Source organism: Thermoascus crustaceus (assembly GCF_041956765.1).
Source record: "Thermoascus crustaceus strain CBS 181.67 unplaced genomic scaffold VTN00scaffold_6, whole genome shotgun sequence".
Classification (NCBI taxonomy): Eukaryota; Fungi; Ascomycota; class Eurotiomycetes; order Eurotiales; family Thermoascaceae; genus Thermoascus; species Thermoascus crustaceus.
The window spans coordinates 1,428,487-1,452,445 of record NW_027192532.1 but is presented as its reverse complement, the minus strand read 5'-3'; the positions used below and the strand labels follow the sequence as shown (position 1 = coordinate 1,452,445).

Sequence of the window (23,959 nt, the reverse complement as noted above, 5' to 3'; positions counted from 1 at the left end):
GTATGCAAGCGAACTGCTGAAGCATAGAGAAGCACTAAGACATGTCATAATGATGGGATGAAAGCATGATCCTTGTTTATACATTATAGAGCATAGCCATCTTGACTATGCCCTGAACCTGTCCGCGATGCGGATGAGGGATGCTGGAAACACAACTTGGGTGGTGATTGTAAAATACAACAAAGAAATATAGAACTAGAGAAAGCAACTCCATGCATATTGAAGCTGGTGATTCAGCTGGATATAGCCACAAATATCAGAGAATCTCGGTAGAATCCAATGCTTGCATGTGTGAAGACAGGATATCGATACAACAGGCATTACCAGATTCCACATCAGGCAGGTGAGGGCAGACACGGGGTGGAAGCCGTTGGAAATGCTTAGTCAGCTCCGGGATCGGAACTACATGGCGCCGGACCAAAGAAAAAAAATCTTGCTAATGAAATTTCTTTGGCTGGGACGGCAAACTCTGGCTCGCACTCTTAAACTAACAGTGGAGAACAAAGATATGATCCGGTCTCTTGGGAGAATTCACTTTCCCCTCTACTACTCCTCATCATGCCCTCTTTCCTCTCCAGCCTCTCCCAAATCTGCTCTTATCCTCTGTGGGTTGGATCATAGTACTCCGTTTTTGCGACGCAACGTGCGATGAACATTGTTCCGTCTGCGTAGGAGTCTACACCCACTTTTTTTCCGCCCGAGGCATCCGCGATACCCCTCAGTGTGTGAAGGAACCCTGAACTGTATGTAAGTATAACCGGCCACTTTATTTCTCACTACTACTCTTTTTCATGATGAGTCCATTTTTATATAGATGTTAGACTTCCTAAGCATCATTGCGGAAAATTTCCGGACTGAACTACTTGCTACCCCGCCTTAGCGCTGTGTGCCGCCATTGATTTTTTGGGATACACACTGACTATGTCTCGAGCAGATTTATCTACACTCAGTCAAAATGTGTGGAATTCTTGCTTTAATTCTGGCGAATCCATCCGCTGCCGCAGCGGTGGACCTCCATGAGGCACTCTATCTCCTGCAGCGTAAGTGGCAATGCTTCGCGATTCAATTACAACATACTACCTGAGACATCCCAACTTGAGCAATGGAAATTTTCCTTTTCGAAATAATTTACCGTTTTGCATCGTGGTATACGTAGTTGCTGAGGCTAACTCGACCGGTGTGAATAGATCGCGGTCAAGATGCTGCAGGTATTGCAACATGTGCATCCGGTGGTAGAATATACCAGCTCAAGTCCAACGGCATGGCCGCCAAGGTCTTTCAGGATGGTGCCAGGGTAGCCGACCTTCCAGGCTCCATGGGTATTGGGCACCTGAGGTACCCGACTGCGGGCAGCAGTGCGAACGCCGAAGCCCAGCCGTTCTACGTGAACAGCCCTTACGGCATCTGCCTCGCCCATAACGGGAACTTGATCAATGCACCGGAGCTCAAGAGATATCTTGACCTCGAGGCTCACCGTCACATTAATACGGATAGTGACAGCGAGTTGATGCTGAACGTCTTTGCGGACGAGCTGAGTGAGACGAAAAAGGCCCGTGTGAACAAGGAGGACCTCTTCGCGAGTCTCAGCAGGATGTATGATCGGTGCCAGGGTGGTTGGGCTTGCACTGCAATGCTTGCAGGTAGGCAGCTAGATATTCCCGTCGTTGAGCAGGTCATTAACGTAGGCAGGTTTTGGAATCTTGGGCTTCCGCGACTCCTACGGAATTCGTCCTCTTGTCCTTGGTTCTAGGCCTTCCCTTGACGGCGAAGGCACGGACTACATGATGGCGTCGGAGTCTGTTGCCCTTGACCAACTTGGTTTCACCAATATCCGCGACATCAAACCCGGTGAAGCGGTCATCATCGAGAAAGGCAAGGAGCCAATATTCCGCCAGGTCGCACCACAGAGGGCATACGCTCCGGATATCTTCGAATATGTATACTTTGCTCGGCCGGACTCCGTCATTGACGGCATCAGTGTGTACCGTAGCCGACAGAGGATGGGTGACCGCCTCGCGGCAAGAATCCTCGACGTTCTTGGGCCGGAAGTTGTCAAGGATATCGACGTCGTGATTCCGATTCCTGAAACTTCCAACACCTCCGCTGCGAGTGTTGCGCGCTATCTGGACAAGCCCTACTGCCAAGGCTTCGTGAAGAATCGTTATGTCTTCCGGACCTTCATCATGCCAGAGCAGAAGACCCGGCAGAAGGGTGTCCGCCGCAAGCTGAACGCTATGAAGTCCGAATTTAAGGACCGCAACGTCCTACTTGTTGATGACAGTATAGTACGTGGAACGACCAGTCGAGAGATTGTTTCCATGGCTAGGGAAGCCGGTGCCAAAAAGGTTCACTTTGCCAGTTGCGCACCGCCAATTACGTGAGTTCCATGCCCTCTTCTCCGTTGTTTTATCTGACCTAACTGGCTTCGAATAGGCATGCCCATATCTATGGAATTGACTTGGCGTCGCCTAACGAGCTGGTTGCCCACAACCGTGATGTTGAAAGCATCGCCAAGCACATCGGTGCAGACAGCGTTATCTACCAGACCCTGGACGATCTCAAAGGTGCCTGTGCGGAGATCGCTAAAGAGAACGGCCTTCAGGAACCAGTCGACTTCGAAGTTGGCGTCTTCTGTGGTAGCTACATCACACCCGTGGCCGAAGGCTACTTTGAGCATTTGGAGAAGGTCAGAGGCGAAGGCCGCAAAATCAAGGTAATGGACCGTGCTAGGTCTGCTGTGTTGAATGGCGTTGCCAGCGAAAAGGATTTCCAGATTGCGGCAAACGGGGTCAAACTGGACAAGAATGGACAAGTGGTTCCCGCTTCGTCGCCTCGGGAGTCGGAGGTTCCGCAAGTCAGCTTTAGTCAGGTGCGTGATGCCCGCGTAAACGGAGAGACTGAAGAACCTCCGAAGGTGAAAGACCGGATGGACATTAGCATCCATAATATTGGTGATTATGTATGATCATATGGCTCAGTATTGAGTTGACCCTAAAAGCAACCTGCCTGGAGTTTGGAAGGATTTTGTGCTTCTGTCTCTTTTCACATGCAGCATCGGTGCAACCTGGGTATTGGACTATTTCTTCTGCATACTACAAAAAATAGGGGGCATTGTGTCTATGTTAATGTTTTTTCTGCTCCTGAGGAGCAACGTTGTACAGGTTGTTGGATTTAACCCTGTGTCATGTCATCACCTTATATATACATACTTTGCTGAAGCGCAAAAGTAACGCTTCACATCCATGGATAGGCTATCTATCATCTTCAAGCCTTCCCAACCTCCTGTGTTACAATTCAAGTGTCTGACAAGCTGCGGTTCGGACAGTTTTATCTCTGCTATTCTGGCTCTGCTCAGTCACGTGTCTATGATGTAAACGGCAGTGCGCACTGTCAGTGACTTCTTCTCTGACACATACCACCGCTCGTCACATCCACTCACTTTCTCGGGATTCTCCTTCGTTCTATATAGATCTTTCCTCGAGCTCAATAGATACCCCCTTTAGCATTATTTTCCTGATTGCTACAAAGTTCTGTAGCTGGATCTTCATTCGCTAGAGCAAACACTCCACTGCTGCTGCCTGTGAGAAGCTCAACAATATATCCAACAAGTTTCTTTTTTCAATCTTTTCTTTGTACGCCAGACATGGAGCGACGTATCACCCGGGCTGCAGCAGCCAGAGAAGCAGCTTTGCTTGCAGCATCAACTCAGCCAGCGGAACCTCAGCTGTCCAGTACCCCGCAACCTTCTGACACTACAAAAGAATCCAAAGTCAAAAAGCAAGCTTCTGCTTCGACGAATGTCTCGACCAGAAAGAGGAAATCACCTCAGGGAAACACGGCTGCTAGAAACAAACGGAAGAAAATGGTTACGGTTATACCGCCTGACATTAGTGAGCTTCCACATAACTTGGGAAGCGTACTAGTTCCTCAAAACCAGGGAGTTTCGGGAGCTTCCAATGTCGTCGTGAAAGAACCCACTGAGACAAAACCCCTTCTGAAGGAAGAGGAGCTAGACAAGCTGAAGGATGAACTTCAGGAGACTGTAGACAAAGCTACTGAAACCTTGAACGGAACTTCAGAAACAAAAACAAAGAAGAAGAAAGGTCATCCATATGGTCTGACCCCTGGAATTAGTCCATTTCCAGACTGGCATCATCCAACTCCGGAAGAATGCGAAGAGGTTAACAGGCTCCTGTCAGGTGTTCATGGTGAAGCAAACCCTCCTGCTACTGTCCCTGAGCCGTCTCTTACTGTTACCGGCTGTGGTGAGGTTCCCTCTGTCCTTGATGCGCTTATTCGCACCCTCTTGAGCGGTGCGACAACTGGTGCCAATTCAGCCATGGCATTCCAAGGACTTGTATCGAAATTCGGGATATTGCAGGAAGGTATCGGCAAAGGAAGCGTCAACTGGGATGCTGTCCGTCGTGCCCCGATTAAAGACGTCTTCGAGGCCATGAAGAGTGGTGGTCTTGCTGACGTCAAGAGCAAGTATCTGAAACAGATACTCGACATGGTCCACAAGGAGAACATGGAACGCAGGAATGCCCTGTTAAACGCAAAGAAAGAGGGAACAGCGGATCTACCAGGCGCCAACAACGAGACGGAGGTCGAGAAACAACTGGAGATCGAACGTGCCAATGAAAACGTCCTGTCGCTAAACCACCTCCACTCTCTCACCAAGGAAGAAGCGATGCTGGAGTTGACAAAGTACCCGGGCATCGGTCCCAAGACTGCTGCTTGTGTGATCCTCTTCTGTCTGCAACGGCCATGCTTCGCTGTCGATACGCATATCTTCCGCATTTGCAAGTGGCTCGGTTGGGTTCCACCGGAAAAGAAGGTCACTGAGATTACGGCATTCAGCCATCTCGAAGTACATATCCCAGATCATCTGAAGTACTCTCTCCATCAGCTCTTCATTCGCCATGGAAAGACGTGTCCTAGATGTCGGGCTATCACTGGAGAGACCAGCGAAGGCTGGGAAGAGGGCTGCGTTATTGATCACCTTGTGAAGAGGACTGGAAAGCGTAAGGGGGGTGAGCCACCAAACACTGGTAGAAAGTCAGCTAGGAAGACTAAGGATAGGCCTAATGCCCAGGAAGCTGAGGATCACAAAACCCAGGGCGAAGAACCTAATGAGCAGGAAGTTACTACCAGAAACAATGAATAATGTGATGGAAGGCAATATTTTCTTTCTTGAAAGACACTGACGGAGGTCAGCACTATGGCTAGGTATCCAGGTGAAGCGTCACTGGTGATCTTTTTTTCGGGAACAATTCGACGAGATTACGATTATTCTATTTCTGCAAAATTTCCGGATTTACAATTCAAATCCATTTCGGGACATCGGACGGTCTGCGGATATATTTAATTCTACGGTGAAGCTAATGGTGTCTTAGTGTTGATAGTGTGGCTAGATATTTAAACAAAAGGAAGCACTCTATATACTTACATTATTAGTCTAAGTACCCTTATACTACTAATATTTTCTGTTCTCTTCTCATTAGTCTACAGTAGTATGGATGACTCCGAAATAGCATCAACGTAAGTTGTTGGTTGCGGCCGGCTCGGCCCTGCGTCGCGCCGGGCGGCTTTCTCCACGCCCAAGTTTAACGCACCCAAGTTACACGTGCCCCTTAAAGAACAGACCGGCTGCTCAAGCTTCACAAACGCACCGGACAGCGGCCAATTCTCAGCCAGCGGGATTCCGCTCCGCTGCCTTGCGTGAGCCTCCTCCGATGGATCATTTAGCCGCTTCTATCCCTCCGCTGACTGCGGTCGCGGAGCAATTGCATGTTGATCCGCAATGGGCCGGTCTCGCGTTCGCGACGCTCGCGTCCCTGGTCGCTCTCTACGGAGGTTACGCCTACATACTCTGTCGGAGGGAAGCGGCGGTGAGCTTCAACGTTCCCCTTCCGCCTGAAGTCCGGGCGGATTGGGTAGGCAGGGATTGGGACGATGTGCAGGGCGAGGACAGGAAGTTGCTCGAGGATCAGGCTCGAGGGGTGAGTTTTTCATGTCGAACTCTGACTTTTGAGCTCCAGTTTCAACCTGGAGATGCTGGTTTACGGCAAGGGAAACATGGCTGACTTGTTATCTTTTCAATTGTAGCAATGGAGTAGCAAAAAGATCATGAGCTATTGTCCCGCGGACGGAAGGGTTCTGGGCGAGAAGACTGGCGGCGTCAAGCCGGAAACACCTGAAGGTATCGATCGCGCGGTTCAAGCGGCAAAGGCTGCTCAGGTTGGGTGGGCGAGGACAACGTTCGCAGAGAGGAGGAAGGTCCTCAAGACGTTGCTGAAGTACGTGCTGTCGCATTCCTACCACAGCTTCAAGAAGAGATCGGAACGCTGACTGTTGCGCCTGTGATATTCAGATACGTCCTCGAGCACCAAGACGAGATTGTTACCGCCTGCTGCTTGGACTCCGGCAAGACCAAGGTCGACGCGTCCTTTGGAGAGATCCTCGTGACGACGGAGAAGCTGAAGTGGACCATCGACCATGGAGAGAAGGCACTTACGGCTGAATCGCGACCTACCAACTTGCTCATGATGTACAAGAAGAACACGGTCCGTTACGAGCCTCTTGGTGTGGTTTCCGCCTGCGTCTCCTGGAACTACCCGTTCCACAACTTCATCTCGCCGGTCATCAGTGCGATCTTCGCTGGAAATGGTATCGTCGTGAAGCCCTCTGAACAGACGGCTTGGTCTGCTAGCTTCTTCTTGGAGATAATCCGGGGCGCGCTTTCAAGCTGTGGTCACTCGCGGGATCTTGTCCAGAGCGTGGTGTGTCTGCCGGAGGTAGCAGACGTCTTAACCTCCCATCCGGAGGTTTCGCAGTTGACCTTCATCGGCTCAAGGCCCGTTGCGCACAAGGTCTGTGAATCTGCTGCAAAGGCGTTGACGCCTGTGACTGTGGAGTTGGGTGGAAAGGACCCGGCTGTTATCCTGGACGATCCGACCACCGTCAGAGACCTACCGTCTATCGCTTCGATTCTCATGCGCGGCGTCTTCCAGTCTGCCGGCCAGAACTGTATCGGTGTTGAGCGTGTCATCGCTTTGCCTGGGGTGTACGATAAGCTCCTTGAGATCGTTACTCCCCGCATTAAGGCCCTCCGTCTCGGTTCCATCCTAGTTGACTCCAAGCCAAACCCGAAAGACCCGAGCCACAAGCCCCTGACCCCGGACGTTGGAGCTATGATCTCTCCCAACTCGTTCGATCGCTTGGAATCCCTGATTGAAGATGCAGTCAGACAAGGTGCCCGCCTCATTTGCGGTGGGAAACGTTACAACCACCCCAAGCATCCCCATGGCCACTACTTCACTCCTACCCTCCTTGCTGATGTGACCCCCTCGATGAGAATCGCCCAAGTAGAACTTTTCGCTCCGGTCTTCGTCATCATGCGCGCCAACTCTGTATCCGATGCCATCTCCATTGCTAACTCGACACAGTACGCCCTCGGTGCCAGCGTCTTTGGCTTCCGCCAACGCGATGTGGAGGCGTGCGTGTCGGGAATCAAGGCTGGAATGGTAGCCGTCAACGACTTCGGAAGCTACTACGCCGTGCAGCTCCCCTTTGGTGGCGTCAAGGGATCCGGGTACGGTCGGTTTGCCGGTGAAGAGGGTCTCCGTGGCGTCAGCAACATTAAGGCTGTGTGCGTGGACCGCTTCCCCAGGCTGATGGCGACGAAGATCCCGCCCACCGTGGACTATCCGATCCAGAAGGGCGAAGGCGATCGCAAGAATGGGAACGGCGCGTGGGAGATGTGTAAAGGAGTCGTGGAGACTGGGTACCAGCTGACTCTGGGTGGTAGAGCTGGTGGTATATTGAAGATTCTGAAGAACATGTAAGATATATACAATCGATTTGTGGTGATGTATAAACTTCGGAACAGTAATCGTATATAGGTATAATTATGTATAATTATAGGTAGATATGGATATAATGATTTTACATAAAGCAAGGAAATTAAACCCAGAAATCCAATAACCACAACATCTTTCCCTCTTCCCCCTTCATTTATTTATTTGACCAACTCTCCTTCCCCGGTTCCGACTCGAGACCCATGCGAGTTTCTCCATATTTACTTACATCACCGGCCCCGACCTGTACCTATGCCTGTACCTTGCTCCCAGCCCATACCGTCTTCTCCCCACGTATCCACAAGTCAGGCATGAGACGACAACGTCGCAGACGGTCACGACGCCCGAGATGATACCCTGCATGGCGGCACCGATTCCGTTGACGACGGTCATGATGCAGCTACCGATGGCTTGGAAGACGGCTGTGATCTGTCGTTGGCAGAGCATATTGCTTAGCTGGATTGCATTTGCGATTGTTATTAATGGGATTGAAAGGGGCCTTTTCTTACGCAAGAAATGACTGCTCCCATTGTTGCTAGTATGTGTATATAGATCGGTGGCTTTCGGGTTGTGCTTAGGATTAGCTTTTCTTTTCTTTTTTTAGGTGTTTTGGTGGGTTCGAGATTGTCTTAATTAATGAATGAATAAATGGTCCGATTTCGCTGTCAATAGGAGACGTATTCGAAAGATTGTATATATTGTGTGGTCCTTGTGGACGATTTCACATGAGGGTAGGAGTTTATGTACAGTACAGGATCTCGCAGGAGAGATAGATTTCGTCATATCTACGCTACATTCTACTTTGTCGAAGGTATACTCGAGAAAGAGTATTTGGATGTCTGATCTGGCAGTTGACATGCAGAGATATTGCTTATGGAAGTCTCTTATTGGAAGGTCTGGAAAGCTGAAGTCCCTTTCCAAGGTCACACACCGATTTCCCTGATAATCCATGGATCGTGGATAGACTGACGTAGGTGGTAATGGACCATTGTCAGGAAAGGTTTAGCGCAAGGGCCGGTAATCTGCTTACATAACAATACACGTGCCTTCGTTGCCCTAGCCCTAGCAGTACCTGTTTAGGTGTCTTCCCTCCAGTGTCTGCTCTCCGCCAATCCTCGACTCTGCTGCGCGATGAGATGAAGTAGCAGGTATGCTTCGAATACCGCTACTGACATTTAACCTCATCTCCACTGGCTAGATACATACGTTCTCTCTTAGAATTGATAGGAGTCCCATTACCGTGGAGATGACGTGACGAACCAAGAATAGCAGCAGTATTGCTAACTTTCCTGCATCTTGCTTACCCTTATTGGCTTCCATCGATGTCGCTCACTCCCATCAAAGTCCGCGGCCGCAGAAAACGACGGGCAGTACAGGAGAAAACCTCAGACAAAAGGAATAATGCGGACGCAGATACAGCTCCTCGCCGGCAAAAGGGCCGGCCGATGATGTCCTTTGCAGAAAAGTCCGCCTCCCAATCCAGAGCAGCTTTGGCGAGAGCGCAGCCTTCAGAGGATTTCATCAGATCCATCAAACGCCAAAGAAGAAGTCTCTCGAGACTGGAGTGTCTTCCGGTTGAGCTGATTGAGAAGATTTTCCTGTACTCTTTGGACGTGAACTTGCCGCGCGCGTCGCCGGTCCTGGCAGCGGCGCTGTCTAGGGAGCGGATTTACAGAGCGTTTATTCTCCTTTCGTTTTGGGATGATTCTCCGGCGGAGGATATTAATACAGAGTCTCGTGCGGCGATATCCCGGATCATGCGACCGTTGGATTACAGACCACTGGAATATGAGAAACGCAGAGCGCTACAGTCCGCTGTTCTGCGCTGCAGATGGTGCACGGTCCATCGCATCATGAACCAGCTGCCGGATATTATGAACTTGACCATTCAGAGGCGTTGGTTTGGTTCTGGAAATACGATGGACGAGACCCAGCAGGATGCGCTGAATAAATTTCTGGAAAGGAAATATGACTGTCGAACGTTCGAAGGTGCCGACGAAAGTAAGAATAATTGCACATTGTCAATTGTCCCCTTGCTTTCTGTCGGTATCACTTGTTCTGAGACGGGAAAAAGTGAGACGCACCGTGTTCTTAGCGTGAACACCTTTCCTGCAAAGCTGCTCCGTGGTGATGGGGGTTTCACGGACGATAATATAGCCTACCTTGAGATGCTTCGTACCGCCTACGGTTTCGAGAAACCTGGTGCTGACGTCTCTTTCTCCCGTGATGACCTGCAGCAAGGGGTCTACGTCGCCCTGAATGAAAAGAACGCCCGCGCCCTTACCACTCTGCTGAAGATAGATGAGTACTTCACCCGCGGCCGCACTGAGATCCCCGGCAGAGGTGCCACGAATCTGCAGTACTCCATACCGGCAGACCACTTCCAAACCGCCGTGCGCGTCGCCGGAGACGATCCGACGCTCTTCCAGATACTCCTCCGTGCTAATGCCGAATCGCTTCCCCGAGATGATTCGGATATCACGCAGTGGGCGATCAAGCTCGGTGGTGCATTCGGGACGTGGTTGCTCGATTTCATGACAGATCTTCCTCAGCACATCGAGGCTGCGCGGAGCGATCCTCGGGGGGCAGGCGTGTTCTACATGGGTAGAGCGAACCAGGAGGTCGAGATGGGGAGGCGGTATCTTGATGAAGTTCTGGGGGTTACCGAGCTGCCGAGTTGGATGGAAGAGACGTCATACGATGTGTCTGACCAGTGGAAAGTAGTAGAAGAGGAATAGAATTTTTTGTATCTATGTAAGTAATGTGTTCTAGAAACCTGTACAGATCTTCAATAGAGACCATGATGTCCGGGGTCCGCCTCATAATACTAATATGAATTAGGATGGGCGTTTCCAAGTCTAGTTATTCGGGTTTCGGGGCTGGCCTCCTGTTTATCCATGGATCGTGATATCGAATGTCCTAGTTGCCTAAAACGTCAACGAAGCGCCTCATCCTATCCAACCTTTTGAACAACAAAATCGACATTCTCTTTCCTCTAAACATTACAGAACTTGCCTTTGTGGAAGGTTAGATCAGTAGATCAGTTACTAACTACTACATGGTTTAAAGTATTAGTCCTCGACAGGGAACAAGAATCCAAAAGGCGCGCGCTGGAGTTGGCCGCACGCGTTTTCTCCGAGGCAGAACAGAAAGAAGTGGATATCATTGCCCACTGATCGAGAGATCGGCCTCATAGTTGCGTCTTCGGCGAACCGTACCCTCCCGGTTCCAGTTCCATCTGTTGAATAAGACAAGGATGGTTGGTCAACATTCTAGTTTCAAGAGGTGGCCGCTGGATTGGGCTCTGATAGATCTGATCCAGATCCGGAGGGACATCAGTATCCAGGGGAACGAAGAAGAAGTAGAACAATGGAAAACACCATCACCGGCACCGCTTTCCTCGACGCCATGGACCACTGGAGTGGAATTGAGATCGACGAGTGGTCTGGCTCGCCGTCGGCGCGAGTTTGACCGGGACAGCAGGTCTCAAAGCGAGGGAGAGCGACCGGCTGGACGGATGGCTACGTGAACAGCATCCCCGCAGAGCTGAACCTCATCACGAAAACGAAGGACGGACGGCCGGTCAACCCGTACGGAAATGGGAGGGTTGTCACGGCCTGGATGGCCCATGCGGGGCCCGTGGAGCCTGAAAGGCAGTTCTGTGCTGCTGGAGATGAAGGGGGGGCTTTTATTGTGGACTCTAACCGGACGGGTAGCATCACGGGTCTGCTGGATGGGACTGATGGGGCCACGAAGAGTGGCTACTTTGTTCCGTTTCATTTGGTGGTTCAGGATATTGTGAGGGTTACGCGAGGGAAGGTTGTGAATCCGATAATGATCTAAATATGGATGAAGTGGGCTGCATCTCTAGGTATGACTCACGATTACAATCAAGATAATATGAATGGACAGGAAATGATATCAGTGATGCTAGGGACTCCTTCCCTAGCTCCATAAGCATATGCGGAGCAGTTAAGATGCCTACCTACCTCCTATCCCGATAAGTGAATTGTGGAAATGAAAGGGCAATGTCCGACTAGATACCTAGGTAGGTAGAGAGGGAATGGAAGTTATAACTTGAATGAAGTGAAGTCAAGCAACGGCATTCATTACCTGCCTATACTATCCCCTCCCTTGCCTTTTTTTTGCTTTCTTTCTTTTCTTTCTTTACTGATATAAAGTGGGATCAGTGGTTCCTTTGTCTTGGTAGCTAGAAAATTAAAGTTTCCAATTGCTGAGGCTGCCTGCATCCATGGATTGTGATTGTTATGCCCACAAGAGTGAATGCCTAATCTGGTTAAGGTGAATTCACCCAGGCTACCCTCTCAGTTCATAATAACATTAACCTTCCCTCTGAATGTCCGAGTTCTGCAGAGCACTTGGAGATCAGTAACCACTGGTTTCTACAGAATCTTTCTCCCCTACTAGACTTTCCTTCTCTCTCTTTCTACAGATCGCCGAAATGGAAAGTCCGTCAAACGTCGCGAAGAATAGAAGGTTCATCAGCAGGAGCGATGAAGAGATCTTAGATGAGATCGATGCCCGAGTCGACTACAGGATGGGTTGGCCGAAACCTCTACCTGTTCTCCCGCTCAATCTGAGTACCATCTACGATGAAGCGAAATATATCCCTAACCTAGGGGAAGTTCGGGGTAAACCCTAAACACCCAAAGGATATACAGTTCAGCTAGCAATGGGGTTTTGTTTCTCCTCTTCTTACATACTTCTTTTTAAGAATTACGAGGACATTTTCCACTTCTACCCATGTCTTCGTGGATTCCGAGCAATCCAGCTGGTGCTTACCTATATGGACGGCACAGCCAAGACGAGAGGAGCATAATTAAGTACCTACTGAGGAATATACTCTTCTACCCAAAAAAAAGGCCATTACTACTACCTGCTTGGATCGCCCACACCACACGGATCACAATGCATGAAGAACGAACGAAAAAAGAAACAAAACGTTAATGGATGTCATACCATGTCCACTTCTGCTTGCCGGAGCCTCAAGACTCGAAACCATTAATTTTGGGCCCAAGAAAAAGAAACCCCATATTATTAATCAAGTTTAACGTCCATATAGAGCCTTCCGGCTATGATAGACCCAAGAAACCCCATAGTTATCATTCCCGATTCCCATGAGTACCTAAAGAAGGGGGACAGACAGTACCTACTTACTCCGAGTAACCTTCCTGAAGATAAAGACCTATGGCCCATGGGATGTCAGGGCATGAAACAGCCTGCACAAGAAATCGTGGCAATGACTCCAGACAGAACAGGCAGCCGTGAGTGAGAGAAAGGGGCCATGTTGAACTGAATTGAATTGAATTGAACGATTGAAGCAGTATAGTATATATATACTATGCTGAGTATGCTAATCTAATCATCCATGCTCACCTTGGAAGATCCATGTTAGTTTTGATTGTTCGCTTTTCAAGGCGCAACATGATGAATACGTCCTTCCTTTCCATTTGATCGGTCGTCAATGATCGTCAAAGGTATCGGGAAGATTACCGGGGGCAAGGCAAGACATCTGTACAGTACGACTGATTCATCAATCAATATCAATTTCCTTGTCTCAGTTGTGTGCTTGAGATCAGTCCATCTGTTGTGAACCGCACCATCTGCAGACTTGCGGACTTCACTGTTCTGCAAGGTTCGTTTAATATATAATATGAATATACATCCTTATGGTTTTCTTCGGTCACCGTCACCGGCCCGCTCTGGCTTGCTCTGGGGAATATCGATATCGATATCAATCTCACCTACCTGATCTGACCTGACCTGATCCCTGATCATGGATGTACATGCAAGTTCGTTTTCTTAGTTTCTAGTCAGTCAGTTAGTCAGTTAGTCTTTAGTCTTGCAAATACGATGCTCTTGCTACGACTACAAGATTCCTCATCTATTTATTGAATACTCAAGTGCTGTGTAAGATAAATCTCTAAATTTATCTTTTTAATTACTACCTAAGTAAATGAAGATATATATATGTATCTTTGTCTTTTTCTCTGTAGAGAGTAGATAGGACCCTGTGAGGAGGATATCATAGCCGCTTTTTGTGACCGACCTTCCGTTTCTTTTGTGTTGGACCACGAACAGGTTTCCGTGGAATTGATTCCACGCTGTGCAGTTCTAGAAGGGTTTTCCCTAGTCAGCTTTTTCGATGGGAGTTCCCTTCGTCCAGCTTCTGTTCCTCTGGGGATTTACTTCCCCTGGTCCACGTCGATTCTCCCTCATCCAGAAAGGGCCTCTGTGCTGTAAAGTCAAAAAAATAGAAAGAACTTTTCTATATTCCCGGAAGAAGAAAAAAAATAACCCACGGAGTTCAAGCGGAATTAAAAAAGAAAACCCATGAACATAATAGGTATAATATAGACGGAAAGAAAAAAAATTACGACTCATTCCGCGCCGTGCTCATGCAGGCGGCTCCGTCCCCTGGCCAGCAGAGCGTCCCTGAGCCGCACGTCGTTCTGGGGCAGTTCCTGCCACCGCTTCTCGACCAACAACTTGATAAACGGATCGTCCTCCTTGTCCGCGTACCGCAGCGCGGCGCGGAAGTGCGTGGGCCGCGCGGGCCAGCGGAGCGGGTAGTTGTAGACCTTGGTCCGGATGTGCATGTCCAGCAGGCGCTCGAAGGTGGGGAAGTCGCGGTCGCGGATGACCTGGCGCAGGACGTACTTGGAGCGGTCGTAGGAGGAGGTCTCGTCGATGTAGGCCTCGGTCGACAGGAGGGACAGGAACTCCAGCTTGGACTCGGTCCAGGGCGGGCGGAGGAGCTTGTCCGGCATGCGGGCCGGGTAGTCCATGGAGCAGCAGGGCAGGCGAAAGACGTCCGTCTCATAGAAGACGGGGCTGGGTTCGCGGATCTGCAGCGCCCCGAAGTTGAACCAGATGGCGACTTTCAGGTCGGCGTTGGAGTTGGGCGCCTTGGCCGTGAGAACGAGGTCCCCTTTTCCGCGGCGGCCGTTGCGGCCCTGGTCGAACTCGGCCCGGCGGGCGAAGCACTCATCGAGGTTGGAGAGTCGGCAGCGGTCCCCCGGGGAGAAGATGAGGCTCTTGCACTTGTGGCGGATGGCATGCTCGACGTACTCGCGCTGGCACTTGCGCATCAACGACAGCGTGCTCCAGCGGCACTGGAGAATGTTCGTCTGGAGGTCCCTGCGCTCCGCGGGCGAGAGGGCGAAGAAGTCCAGCGGCGGGGGCAGGAAGTCAGGGGTGAAGAAGCCATGGCGGGAGCTCTCGTTGGCGCTGCTGAAGGCCAGGCGGATGAGCCAGGTGTAGATGAGCGGATCGGAGAGGGCGCTGGCGATGTGGATCGAGGCCCGCGGGAGGTTGATCTCGAGGCATTCCAGAAAGATCTTCTGGATGAGCTCGACGGGGAGAGACTCCAGACGGGACAGCGGTTGAGGTCGATTCATCCGGGGAAGCTGTGGAGGGAGGCCCGACGACCCAGCGCTGCGGGAGAGTTGGGAGGACGGGGGACAGACGGGATCCATTCATTCATGCCGTAAGACTTCCGACAGCGTCATGCTGTTATATGTTATTGTTATCTGGACCTGATTCCCACGCCGCGGAGCCGGGTACCTTGCAAGTCCATGTACACAGCACGGATCTCCACCGTCTCCCAGCTGCACGGTTCCGACGGTGACTTCGGGGGTTGAGGTTACCGGCCAGGCGGGAGCCTTTTGCTGCACGATGAGCTGGTGAGCGGGGTTCGCTGGACGCGACAGGAGAGAATGGAGGATGATCGAGTCGTCCCGGATCCGGAGCACCGGGAACGCACAGGGGCAGGACGACGCGCATCCAGAAGCGCCACGGAGGACGTCTCACAGAACGAACGACTCGAATGGAGAGGAGCAGACCGGCGGGGCCTCGGAAGCTTTCTGGAGGAGTTCGGGAGGAGTCTTTCTCGAGCTGGACAGCGCGACGGCGCAGCTCGCTCAGACCGCCTGCGCCGCTAACGAACGCCCGCGACCCGTCGGTCTGGTTCTTCTGCCCGCTTACGCTGTCTTTTCGCAAACAACGGCGGTTCGAGACGTTTCGATCTGGACGAGGCGAAGCAGGCTGCATCAGCGTGTGAGGCTATGGACAGAGATCAGCGGGACCAAGCGTCTCCGTGTTATGTATGTCCGTCTCTCGCTATCCTGGGACAGGGATGGCCGCATCTCGATGAGCGATGCGAGAGCACCTTGTGCCACGGCGGTCATGGCTGTCGTCATCATCAGAGTAGTGATAGTAGCTCAGGACATCCCAGAGAATCAAGCGCTCTCAGCACGTCTATCTTGAGAGCAGCGAGGTATAGTATAGAGTATTTTATATATATTTGCAAGAGGTTCTCAACCTTGATTGGGTCGGGGTCCGCGGGCGGTTCCGTTCCGTCCCAGAGAAAGATGAGGATGAAGAGGATATGCCGTCTCTGCGTCTGCTACCATTACTCTGTGTCAAGGCGCTCAGGGGCACTGACTGACTGCCTTCGATTACGGATCGGTGACAAGCGCACGTCACGAGGGCCGGATATGTACGCCTGAGATCTACGCAGTCGGTGCAGCCGATCCCTTGCCGTCCCATGCGGATCGATGCGGCTTAGGACAACGTCACCGCAACTACGGAGTATCACTAGCCCACGGAGTAGTCGAAGATCAGACCATGTCCGCGGAGACAGCCACGCGAGAAGACCTGCGGACGGCGTGGGGGGCCATTTTACCCCGTAGAGACGCTCGGATATGACAAGTTGGATTGGAATCGTGCACAACCAGATCTAATTGAAACATTGATCTATACACATCCGTACGGCCAAGATCACATGGCCAGAACGCAAGATGCGATGCTGCCTGATTCATCTACTTGACATCGAGGATATAATGGCATGGTCATACTGGCTGAACGACAAAGGAAACGTGAAAGTCTTGGCGTTTACAGGACAGAAAGGTCGCCAAAGCGCTCCTGCAGTGGTATGTTAGCATCCTGTCCAATACATATAGATAGCCATCTATAATATAGATGGGGTCTGCAACGAACCTTGTAGCCCGGCGGCATCCACTTGCCCTTGGACACCAGGGAGGCGGTCTTCTCGTCGATCTCGGGCTGGGCGGCAGCAACGTCGTCCTAAACAAAGCAGAAAACTTCAGCATCCATACCACCCCACGCAGCAGTCCGATCCTCCCACCGAGACAACATACCACAGTGAGCTCCTCGAAGGGACGGGCACTCTCGATGTTGGCCAGGGTCTCCCGAAGCTGCTTGAGCTCAGTCTCGACCTTGCCCTTGGTCTCCTCGGCGTTCTTGATGGCCTGAGCCTCGAAGGCCTCGATGGCCTTGAGCTGGCGGTTGACGTCGTAGGTGGCGGGCTTGAAGGACTTGAAGTGGTTCTCGATCTCGTCGACGATGGCCTGGTTCTTCAGGACCTTGCGGTAGTGGGCAAAGTCGACCGTCTGAGGGGCCTCGGACAGGAGCTGCACCTTGCGGCGAGCGTCGTCATTACGCTTCTTGAAGGCCTGGAGGGAAGCGGCCGTCTGGCCGCGGAGGCCCAGCGAGCTGGTCACCTTGGCCCAGTCGAGTTTGAGAGCGGCGCTGCGCTGTGGGTTGAGTCGGTTAGCCGGGCCACTTCCAGGCACAGTCAACAGGGACAGGGGAATTGAACGCAATTGAACGTACTGCAGCCATTGCGACGGTGGGGAGAGGAGAGATGGTGGGGGAGGGGATGCAATCAAGCGTGCAAAGCTGGACGTTCGGAGGAGTTGAGGTCGCTCGGCAAGGTTTGGGATCGCACCGCATCACGTGATCCTACACTTCCCGTGTTCCGAGATGCGCCTACTGTGGGCAGGCAGTGTTTACATGTTGACCTGTACGGACGCATTCTTCACATTCACAATACTACAATGACAGTAAAAGTAGATCGACTCTTTTTTTGTTTTCTACCTAAACTGATTTACAGAGTGGCTGACAGAGAAATTAGAATCCCATGATATATCAGCCTGAACTCTTGCGCCCAAAGTTCCATCCTGCCTGCGGGCCAAAGAAAACAGACGGCGGGGAACGCTAACTCAGATGCGTGACAACTTTCTTCTGCAGTTCATCATATGCTGAGCGCCATGATCGAGTTGACGATATCGTTGTCATTCTCCTTGAGGGCCTTGACGGCCTTCTTCCGCGACACGTTCGCCTGGGCCATGACCAGCTCGATGTCCTTGGCCTCCAGGCCGGAGTCGTCAACCTCTTCGCCATCGTCCTCTTCCTCCTCCTTCTTGGCCTCGGTCTCGGGAGCCTTGCCCTTGCCGTGGTCGTGGGCGTGGTCGTGACCGGCGTGTTCACCGTTGCCAGCGGACTCGGCGGCAGCCAGCTGCTGGGCAGCAGAGGCCTGAGCCTGGGAGTTCAGGTCCTCGATCTTGGCCTCACCGAAGATGCTGAGAGTATCGTAAGCTAACTATTCTCTTGACTATGGGGGGAAGGTTTGGGTCACAAACATCCAGGTGTTGCTCGAAGGGGAGCGGTAGACATCTGGCTGGTTGATGACGAAGAGGATCTATAAAAGTCGGTAAGTTAGCCATCCTCTTCATCCAACGCTCCCTCATATAGTCAGAGAGATGCCCCCCCTCTCCGTTTTCAGCAGGGCGGGGCGCAAAACCATATCAATCTCAGGGAGGCTCGTCTCATACGTTCTTGGGTCTGCGGAGAGTGACACGGGTGATGCCCGGGACGTGCTTCAGGCCGAGCTTGCCAATGGCCTTTCTGGCCTTCTTCTCATTGCGCGAGTGAATGGTGACAGCAGCGCCGCCAGGGATGGTGGGCTCCTCGGCGGCCTCAGCCTCGGACTCAGAGCTCTCGTTCGCCTCCTCAACGGCCGCCTTGGGGACCTCCTCCTCGGGGACCTCTTCAACCTTGGGGTTGGACATTTTGTGATTTGGGTGAACGTGAAGAGCTGGTAAAAGTGACTGTCAGCGCTCCGCACTTTGGAGTTCCATAGTGTGGACTTAGCGAAACGCTGGAAATGCAAAAATACCCCGCACCATTCAGGTGCACTCAGAGGGGACTCTGATTTCCAGTTATAGGTCCATAAATCTGAGGAACATGGCTCTGAAAGCCAATCTGACATACCTTGACGTTGATAGACGGATTGTGGTTGATGAGGGGGATTTTTGTCTTACTGTACTGTAGGGTTGAAAGCCCACACAGTGTGTAGGACCGAGTCGGATGGGCATCTTACCGAAAAGCGTTAGCGAGCATGGCCCCAGGCCCTCACCCCAGTCCTAGATACTTGACATCAACTACAGCCCCTACATCATGTCAGGGGACATTGAATCTTACAATGGGCGATTTTTGTGAAAAATTACTACTTTTCTAAACTGTCATTCCGTCATTTAGAGCGAAATTGGCAGGTTCCTTCCATGTCTCCGTATCCGTAGTAATGATACTATACTCTTTCATCACAGACAAGGATAGCCACTGCCCGGATATCAAAAAAATTTTGAATCCTTTTTTTTGCTGTCAATGATAATGCGTACAGCGTTTTGCTGGAAAAAAAAAAACGTCCAGCGACATCAGAACCACCTAAGGAATTCCCTCACGCGATGCACCCGAAACCCACAAACGTCTACGACGACTTGGCAGCAGCCCGAACCTTGGCGTGCGCCTTGAGGATCTCGTAACGAGCCTGCAACAGAAGAACCCGTTAGCAATATTCCTTAACCCCCGTAATACTGGAGCCCCTGAACTCGCTCCCCATGTACCACCAACGTACCTGCTTCTTCAGTCTCATGACCTTGAAACGCTCGAAGTCGGTCAGGTTCTTTCTCTTCTCACGAGCCTCAGCCCTCTTAACGTAAGAGCTGTTGGCCCACTTCTGGTCGATCTCGTTCTTCTCCCATAACTTCTTAACGGGGCCAGTACCGGCGGCGCGGGGAAGCTTGGGGATAACGAAAGGAGTGAGGGTGGCGTGAGAGAGAGGCAGAACGTGACGGGGGACGATCTTGTTCTCCTGGCCAGAAGGACCGTCGACCAGAACCTGCAAAAAGTTGCAATTCGCGTCAATACCATATTCGCCAAATCCTTCAAAAGTTCCCCAAACCCGCGTTCTCGCCCTTCTTTCTTCAGCATTGAGGAAAACGTACGCGTCTGTGGTCAACGATCTCGACAATAACGGCCAGCTTGCCAGTGTAGGGGCCGCCGCGGATCAGCACCACACGGCCGACCTCAACGAGCTTCCATGACGAAGCTTTGATATCGATTTCGGCCATGGCGAAGGCTTCCTGGAAAGACGCAAGAAAGAAAAAAGGATGTTAGCGCATTGACTGCCGGGCGAAGGAGATTCGTCAGAAATTTGGGCAGAGACTCACGGTCGACAACTCCGGAAGGGCGAAGGTGGTGGTTTGTGGTCGAAGGGTCGAGTGTCGAAGTCGTCCGAAGCAGACTGAAGGTGCGGTGCTGGATCGCGAATTTCGGAGGTTGTAGCGTGCCCACAATGAGTCTCGCTTAGCAGCCAGTAGAACGGCGCGGCGGTGTTCTGTGTAGTCTAGGGCTGCTTTCCTGCCTAGCGCGCTTTTAGCCGAGAGCTTTTTTCCGTTCCGGCCAGAACGTCAGGTTTTAAACTCTCGAGCTTTCCCCTCTGTTTTTCTCTCGGCGTCTCTGCCGCAAAGCTTTCAGCAGGCTCTTCCAGCGTGAAATGTTATGCGCTCAGCCTGGCCTGCTGTACATTCTATCTACACTCACTAACCCAAGGAAGCTATGAACAGTTGTTTTTTTTACTGGTATGTATAGCACGCTTTCCTTCGCTCCTCGCATTGAAATGATGCGGTAATTTGCGATTGACCCAGCGTCTGTGAAGCTCTCGCCGGAGTTTCGTTAGCAGGGCTGGCGCATGATATTCAATTCTTACATATTCTGATCCTTTATAAATGCTATCTTCTACGTGGTTTCTCCTTTGCCGTGTCTAGGCTTTTGCTGACTCGATCAAGACCTGAATCCAGGATTAAGTGATCCGAAAAACCGAGCGTGCTAGGTGCACAGCACCTTCTTGGGCAAAACAATATCTCCTTTTTAACTAACAAGGTATGTCAGTTTCATTTTCTACTTCCCGGTCCGATGATTACACACTTTACGCCTAGATAGTAGTTGACGCCTCCGGGCGATGATAATTTCCTACCACACCAAGATCTCTGAGGACCTCTTCTTCTTTTGAATCATTGATCGCACTTGTTAGAGTAAGCCTGATCTAATTTGTTGCAGTTTGCAGGTTCCATGTACTGTTTTGTGCTCTTGACCGAAAGCGTGTCCGCGTCCTGGGGTCTTTGAATTTTAGGCTAGACTTTTGTCCCAGGTGGATATTCGATTGTGGTTCTGCACCGGAATGGTGTCTATCCGTGCAATGTCCTAGCTTCGTGTTACTGTTCTTTGCTGAACCTTTTGTTTAGATGTTCTTTGTGAATAATATAGTTTGATAATCTACAAATTATCTCATGGCTCTTCTGATCATTCGACCTCCCCATTTACATAGGAACTATCACGTTAGTTTGCTCGTAGGAGCTTATCAAATGTTCAGAGATATATGCACCTTGCATTGATGAGTAGCTTAAGGGAGGGAAGACCAGTAAACATGTCCAACTAGGTAGTGAACTGGCTTTCATGCCCAGCCTCAGTGACCGCCCGGTCCAGTCAGAGGGCACGGCCACACGTGCGCCGCTTAAGAGCCCAGATGACGGCACTTGTTGCTGCGCAAGATGTCTTCTAGAATATTAGGTACATAGGCACGTATGCAAGCATCCTTCAGGACTTTCCCAGGGTCCCAAAATGGTGTCTTTATTTCTCACCTTCGACCTAGCTTCGCTCTGTAGAGATGCGAGACGTCTTTGCATGATGACTGTCCTTCACCAGAAACGATAATGGGATTGCAAAGCTAGTTCACTAATCGTACATTGACTTGGGAAGTGCAAAAACAAGAAGAATAGAGAGATGTCGGGACACTCGGCTACAATACAAAAAGAGGATGCTATTCTGACAAGAAGAATAGCTGAAGTCAACTTGCAGCGCTCACCGTGATGCGAACAGAACTTCCCTTTTTCACTTTACCCGCCGTGATCTCCTCATGGCTCTTCTGTTTTCTACTTCAAGTTTCGCTGACATTCACCAGGACAATATGTTTGTAGATGAGGATTTGCGTATCGAATATTCGGTAGCTCTGGAGTGGGTCTGCTCATGGCTTGTGGAGATGCGACGTCCTCTGCACTGGTTGACTGACAGACCAGCTGCATGCCGATAACTTGCAGGGCTCGCCCGCATTCATGAGTGGGTTGTTTCAAGAGGAAGAGGAGGAGATTTCCCGATGCGCTCTGATAGTTTCCAGCAAGCAAAGTTGATGAAACCACGAGTGCTTCTCCGCAGTTGATTCTCATACCGGTTCTTTAATCCAACATATCAGCATGAAATTCCACAGATGCGAGATATACTCTGACAGAGTTCGAAGAAAGCACTGCTTCATCGGAATCTCGAAGTGACTGAAGTCCTTGCTTCAATGGGTAAGGATGAAAAATTGTACAGTGCAACGCTCAACGTCGAAGGATATTTCCCGGAAAGCATATCGTGTCTGCCGATTGTCTTTCGAGATTAGCTCTCTTAGGGTAGGAATTGAGTTGCAATGCTTTCCAGAGTTCATACTTAAGTGGAAAGTTTGTCAAGAGAACTTACGGGTCCTAGCCCGCTATTGCCCCATAGGGAAGCTATCCCTCCTCGTTGCTTCCTTCGGGGTTCGACGCGCTTTCGTTATTTTCGCTCTTCTGTATTGCATTTGAATTCTTATCCTTGCCAGTATTGCTCGCTTCCGCCTTAGATACTTGTGCCGCTTGTTCGGCAGCTTTTTCCGCAGTATACTGTCTTCTTAACTGGCCAGCTCGCCTTGCACTTCGAGCCGAATGACCTGCCGAGGAAAGTTGCTCCATGATCTTCTGGTCTGTTAGAGCCAGAGTTAGCCGCTGTGCAATTTGGCGAGGATCCTCAGATTCATTTTGTCTTCTATTGTTCATGTTCGTCTGAACAATCGTGATCAGTTTCAGCAAGCGATCCCAGATGTGGAAACGTTTCCTACATCAGGGTAACTTTCACACTCCAGGAACAAGTGAAATTCTTGAATAATGGCAATCACCGAAAGGAATTGAACGGCTAGATATGAGATTCTCTGTGTGAAGAATGTAGCTTGTATACAATCTTAGCTTGAGAGATGTGCACTTGGGAACGCTTGACGTGAAGAAGTTCACTATCTTTTCTTTCATTTTGTGTGCTGGCTCCGCTTTTCCCTTCACCCATCCACTAGGAGATTGGTCCTATCTCCAGGCAGCGCTCTGATAGTATCATGTGCCACCCACGTGTGAGGTCGTCCAGCGACGACCAGGAAGGAGCTCAAAACATCTCACAGGATGTTGGCCAATGAATGGCCTCAGGAGCATCAGCTGCTCCAATTCTGAGTGCAAATGAGCACGATGATGCGATCTCCTGAGGTCATTCAGGACATCTTTTTCGGTAGCTTGGCATATGAGACAAAATCTTGGAGCAGTAGTGGGACGGAGAACCCACGTGCGGACTATTTGGACCTGCATAATACTGTGGGGAACTGGAGCTCATCCCCTTAGTTGATGTTCCTAAGCAACCTTAGATAGCTATTTTGAGAGCCAAAATTACATCCTGCTTTCTTCTTTTGTCGATGTCCATGACCTACTACTTACAGTTGACCACATACGTAGCCAAGGCAGGTATGTACTCTATAACTAGTATATACCTACAAAGCTGCGGGCTAGAAGGCATATCTACATGAAATCCTTTGTATGTATCTTGCTTTCTCTCGGTAATTCTGCGTAATGAATCTATCATTTGATGGAAGTAGACAGTGCACTTTGTTTTCCAGCACAGGTACTCGTTTTATATCTTGGTTCGGAGGTTCTGTTCGCTGACATCTAACAACTATTGATGAGGGATTTTCAACAAAGCTTCGAATCTGTCGGCACAATGGTAGAATAAGCAATTATCATACTATCTAAACAATTAATTACATTGAGAATGCATGTTGATGAGGAGAAAGCACATTTCATCAAGACCGTGCTTTAGGGTTACGTTAA

At 50.6% G+C, this 23,959-nt stretch overlaps 10 protein-coding genes across 10 annotated transcripts; 5 read left to right on the top strand and 5 right to left on the bottom strand.

The window, feature by feature from the left end:
- Positions 1 to 955: 955 nt before the first annotated feature.
- VTN00DRAFT_8829 (uncharacterized protein) lies at positions 956 to 2,965 on the top strand (the record flags this gene model as incomplete). The annotated part of the gene is made up of 4 exons (XM_069435721.1): positions 956 to 1,040; positions 1,188 to 1,640; positions 1,690 to 2,377; positions 2,434 to 2,965. 4 exons carry the CDS (start codon positions 956 to 958, stop codon positions 2,963 to 2,965), a joined length of 1,758 nt encoding a protein of 585 aa, XP_069285639.1.
- A 678-nt stretch (positions 2,966 to 3,643) lies between these two features.
- VTN00DRAFT_8828 (uncharacterized protein) lies at positions 3,644 to 5,167 on the top strand (the record flags this gene model as incomplete). The annotated part of the gene is made up of 1 exon (XM_069435720.1): positions 3,644 to 5,167. The coding sequence occupies one exon, from the start codon at positions 3,644 to 3,646 to the stop codon at positions 5,165 to 5,167; it is 1,524 nt and encodes a 507-aa protein (XP_069285638.1).
- A 568-nt stretch (positions 5,168 to 5,735) lies between these two features.
- VTN00DRAFT_8827 (uncharacterized protein) lies at positions 5,736 to 7,847 on the top strand (the record flags this gene model as incomplete). The annotated part of the gene is made up of 3 exons (XM_069435719.1): positions 5,736 to 6,002; positions 6,109 to 6,299; positions 6,374 to 7,847. 3 exons carry the CDS (start codon positions 5,736 to 5,738, stop codon positions 7,845 to 7,847), a joined length of 1,932 nt encoding a protein of 643 aa, XP_069285637.1.
- A 1,334-nt stretch (positions 7,848 to 9,181) lies between these two features.
- Positions 9,182 to 10,597, top strand: VTN00DRAFT_8826 (uncharacterized protein; the record flags this gene model as incomplete). The annotated part of the gene is made up of 1 exon (XM_069435718.1): positions 9,182 to 10,597. One exon carries the CDS (start codon positions 9,182 to 9,184, stop codon positions 10,595 to 10,597), a length of 1,416 nt encoding a protein of 471 aa, XP_069285636.1.
- A 631-nt stretch (positions 10,598 to 11,228) lies between these two features.
- VTN00DRAFT_8825 (uncharacterized protein) lies at positions 11,229 to 11,702 on the top strand (the record flags this gene model as incomplete). The annotated part of the gene is made up of 2 exons (XM_069435717.1): positions 11,229 to 11,314; positions 11,393 to 11,702. 2 exons carry the CDS (start codon positions 11,229 to 11,231, stop codon positions 11,700 to 11,702), a joined length of 396 nt encoding a protein of 131 aa, XP_069285635.1.
- Positions 11,703 to 14,260: 2,558 nt separating this feature from the next.
- Positions 14,261 to 15,358, bottom strand: VTN00DRAFT_8824 (uncharacterized protein; the record flags this gene model as incomplete). The annotated part of the gene is made up of 1 exon (XM_069435716.1): positions 14,261 to 15,358. One exon carries the CDS (start codon positions 15,356 to 15,358, stop codon positions 14,261 to 14,263), a length of 1,098 nt encoding a protein of 365 aa, XP_069285634.1.
- Positions 15,359 to 16,775: 1,417 nt separating this feature from the next.
- On the bottom strand, positions 16,776 to 17,525 carry VTN00DRAFT_8823 (uncharacterized protein; the record flags this gene model as incomplete). The annotated part of the gene is made up of 4 exons (XM_069435715.1): positions 16,776 to 16,805; positions 16,881 to 16,967; positions 17,042 to 17,437; positions 17,517 to 17,525. 4 exons carry the CDS (start codon positions 17,523 to 17,525, stop codon positions 16,776 to 16,778), a joined length of 522 nt encoding a protein of 173 aa, XP_069285633.1.
- A 412-nt stretch (positions 17,526 to 17,937) lies between these two features.
- VTN00DRAFT_8822 (uncharacterized protein) lies at positions 17,938 to 18,754 on the bottom strand (the record flags this gene model as incomplete). Its single annotated transcript, XM_069435714.1, has 3 exons — positions 17,938 to 18,265; positions 18,326 to 18,384; positions 18,518 to 18,754. The coding sequence occupies 3 exons, from the start codon at positions 18,752 to 18,754 to the stop codon at positions 17,938 to 17,940; spliced, it is 624 nt and encodes a 207-aa protein (XP_069285632.1).
- A 698-nt stretch (positions 18,755 to 19,452) lies between these two features.
- Positions 19,453 to 20,095, bottom strand: VTN00DRAFT_8821 (60S ribosomal protein eL14; the record flags this gene model as incomplete). The annotated part of the gene is made up of 3 exons (XM_069435713.1): positions 19,453 to 19,512; positions 19,600 to 19,863; positions 19,970 to 20,095. 3 exons carry the CDS (start codon positions 20,093 to 20,095, stop codon positions 19,453 to 19,455), a joined length of 450 nt encoding a protein of 149 aa, XP_069285631.1.
- Positions 20,096 to 22,570: 2,475 nt separating this feature from the next.
- VTN00DRAFT_8820 (uncharacterized protein) lies at positions 22,571 to 22,873 on the bottom strand (the record flags this gene model as incomplete). Its single annotated transcript, XM_069435712.1, has 1 exon — positions 22,571 to 22,873. One exon carries the CDS (start codon positions 22,871 to 22,873, stop codon positions 22,571 to 22,573), a length of 303 nt encoding a protein of 100 aa, XP_069285630.1.
- Between the last annotated feature and the right edge of the window lie 1,086 nt (positions 22,874 to 23,959).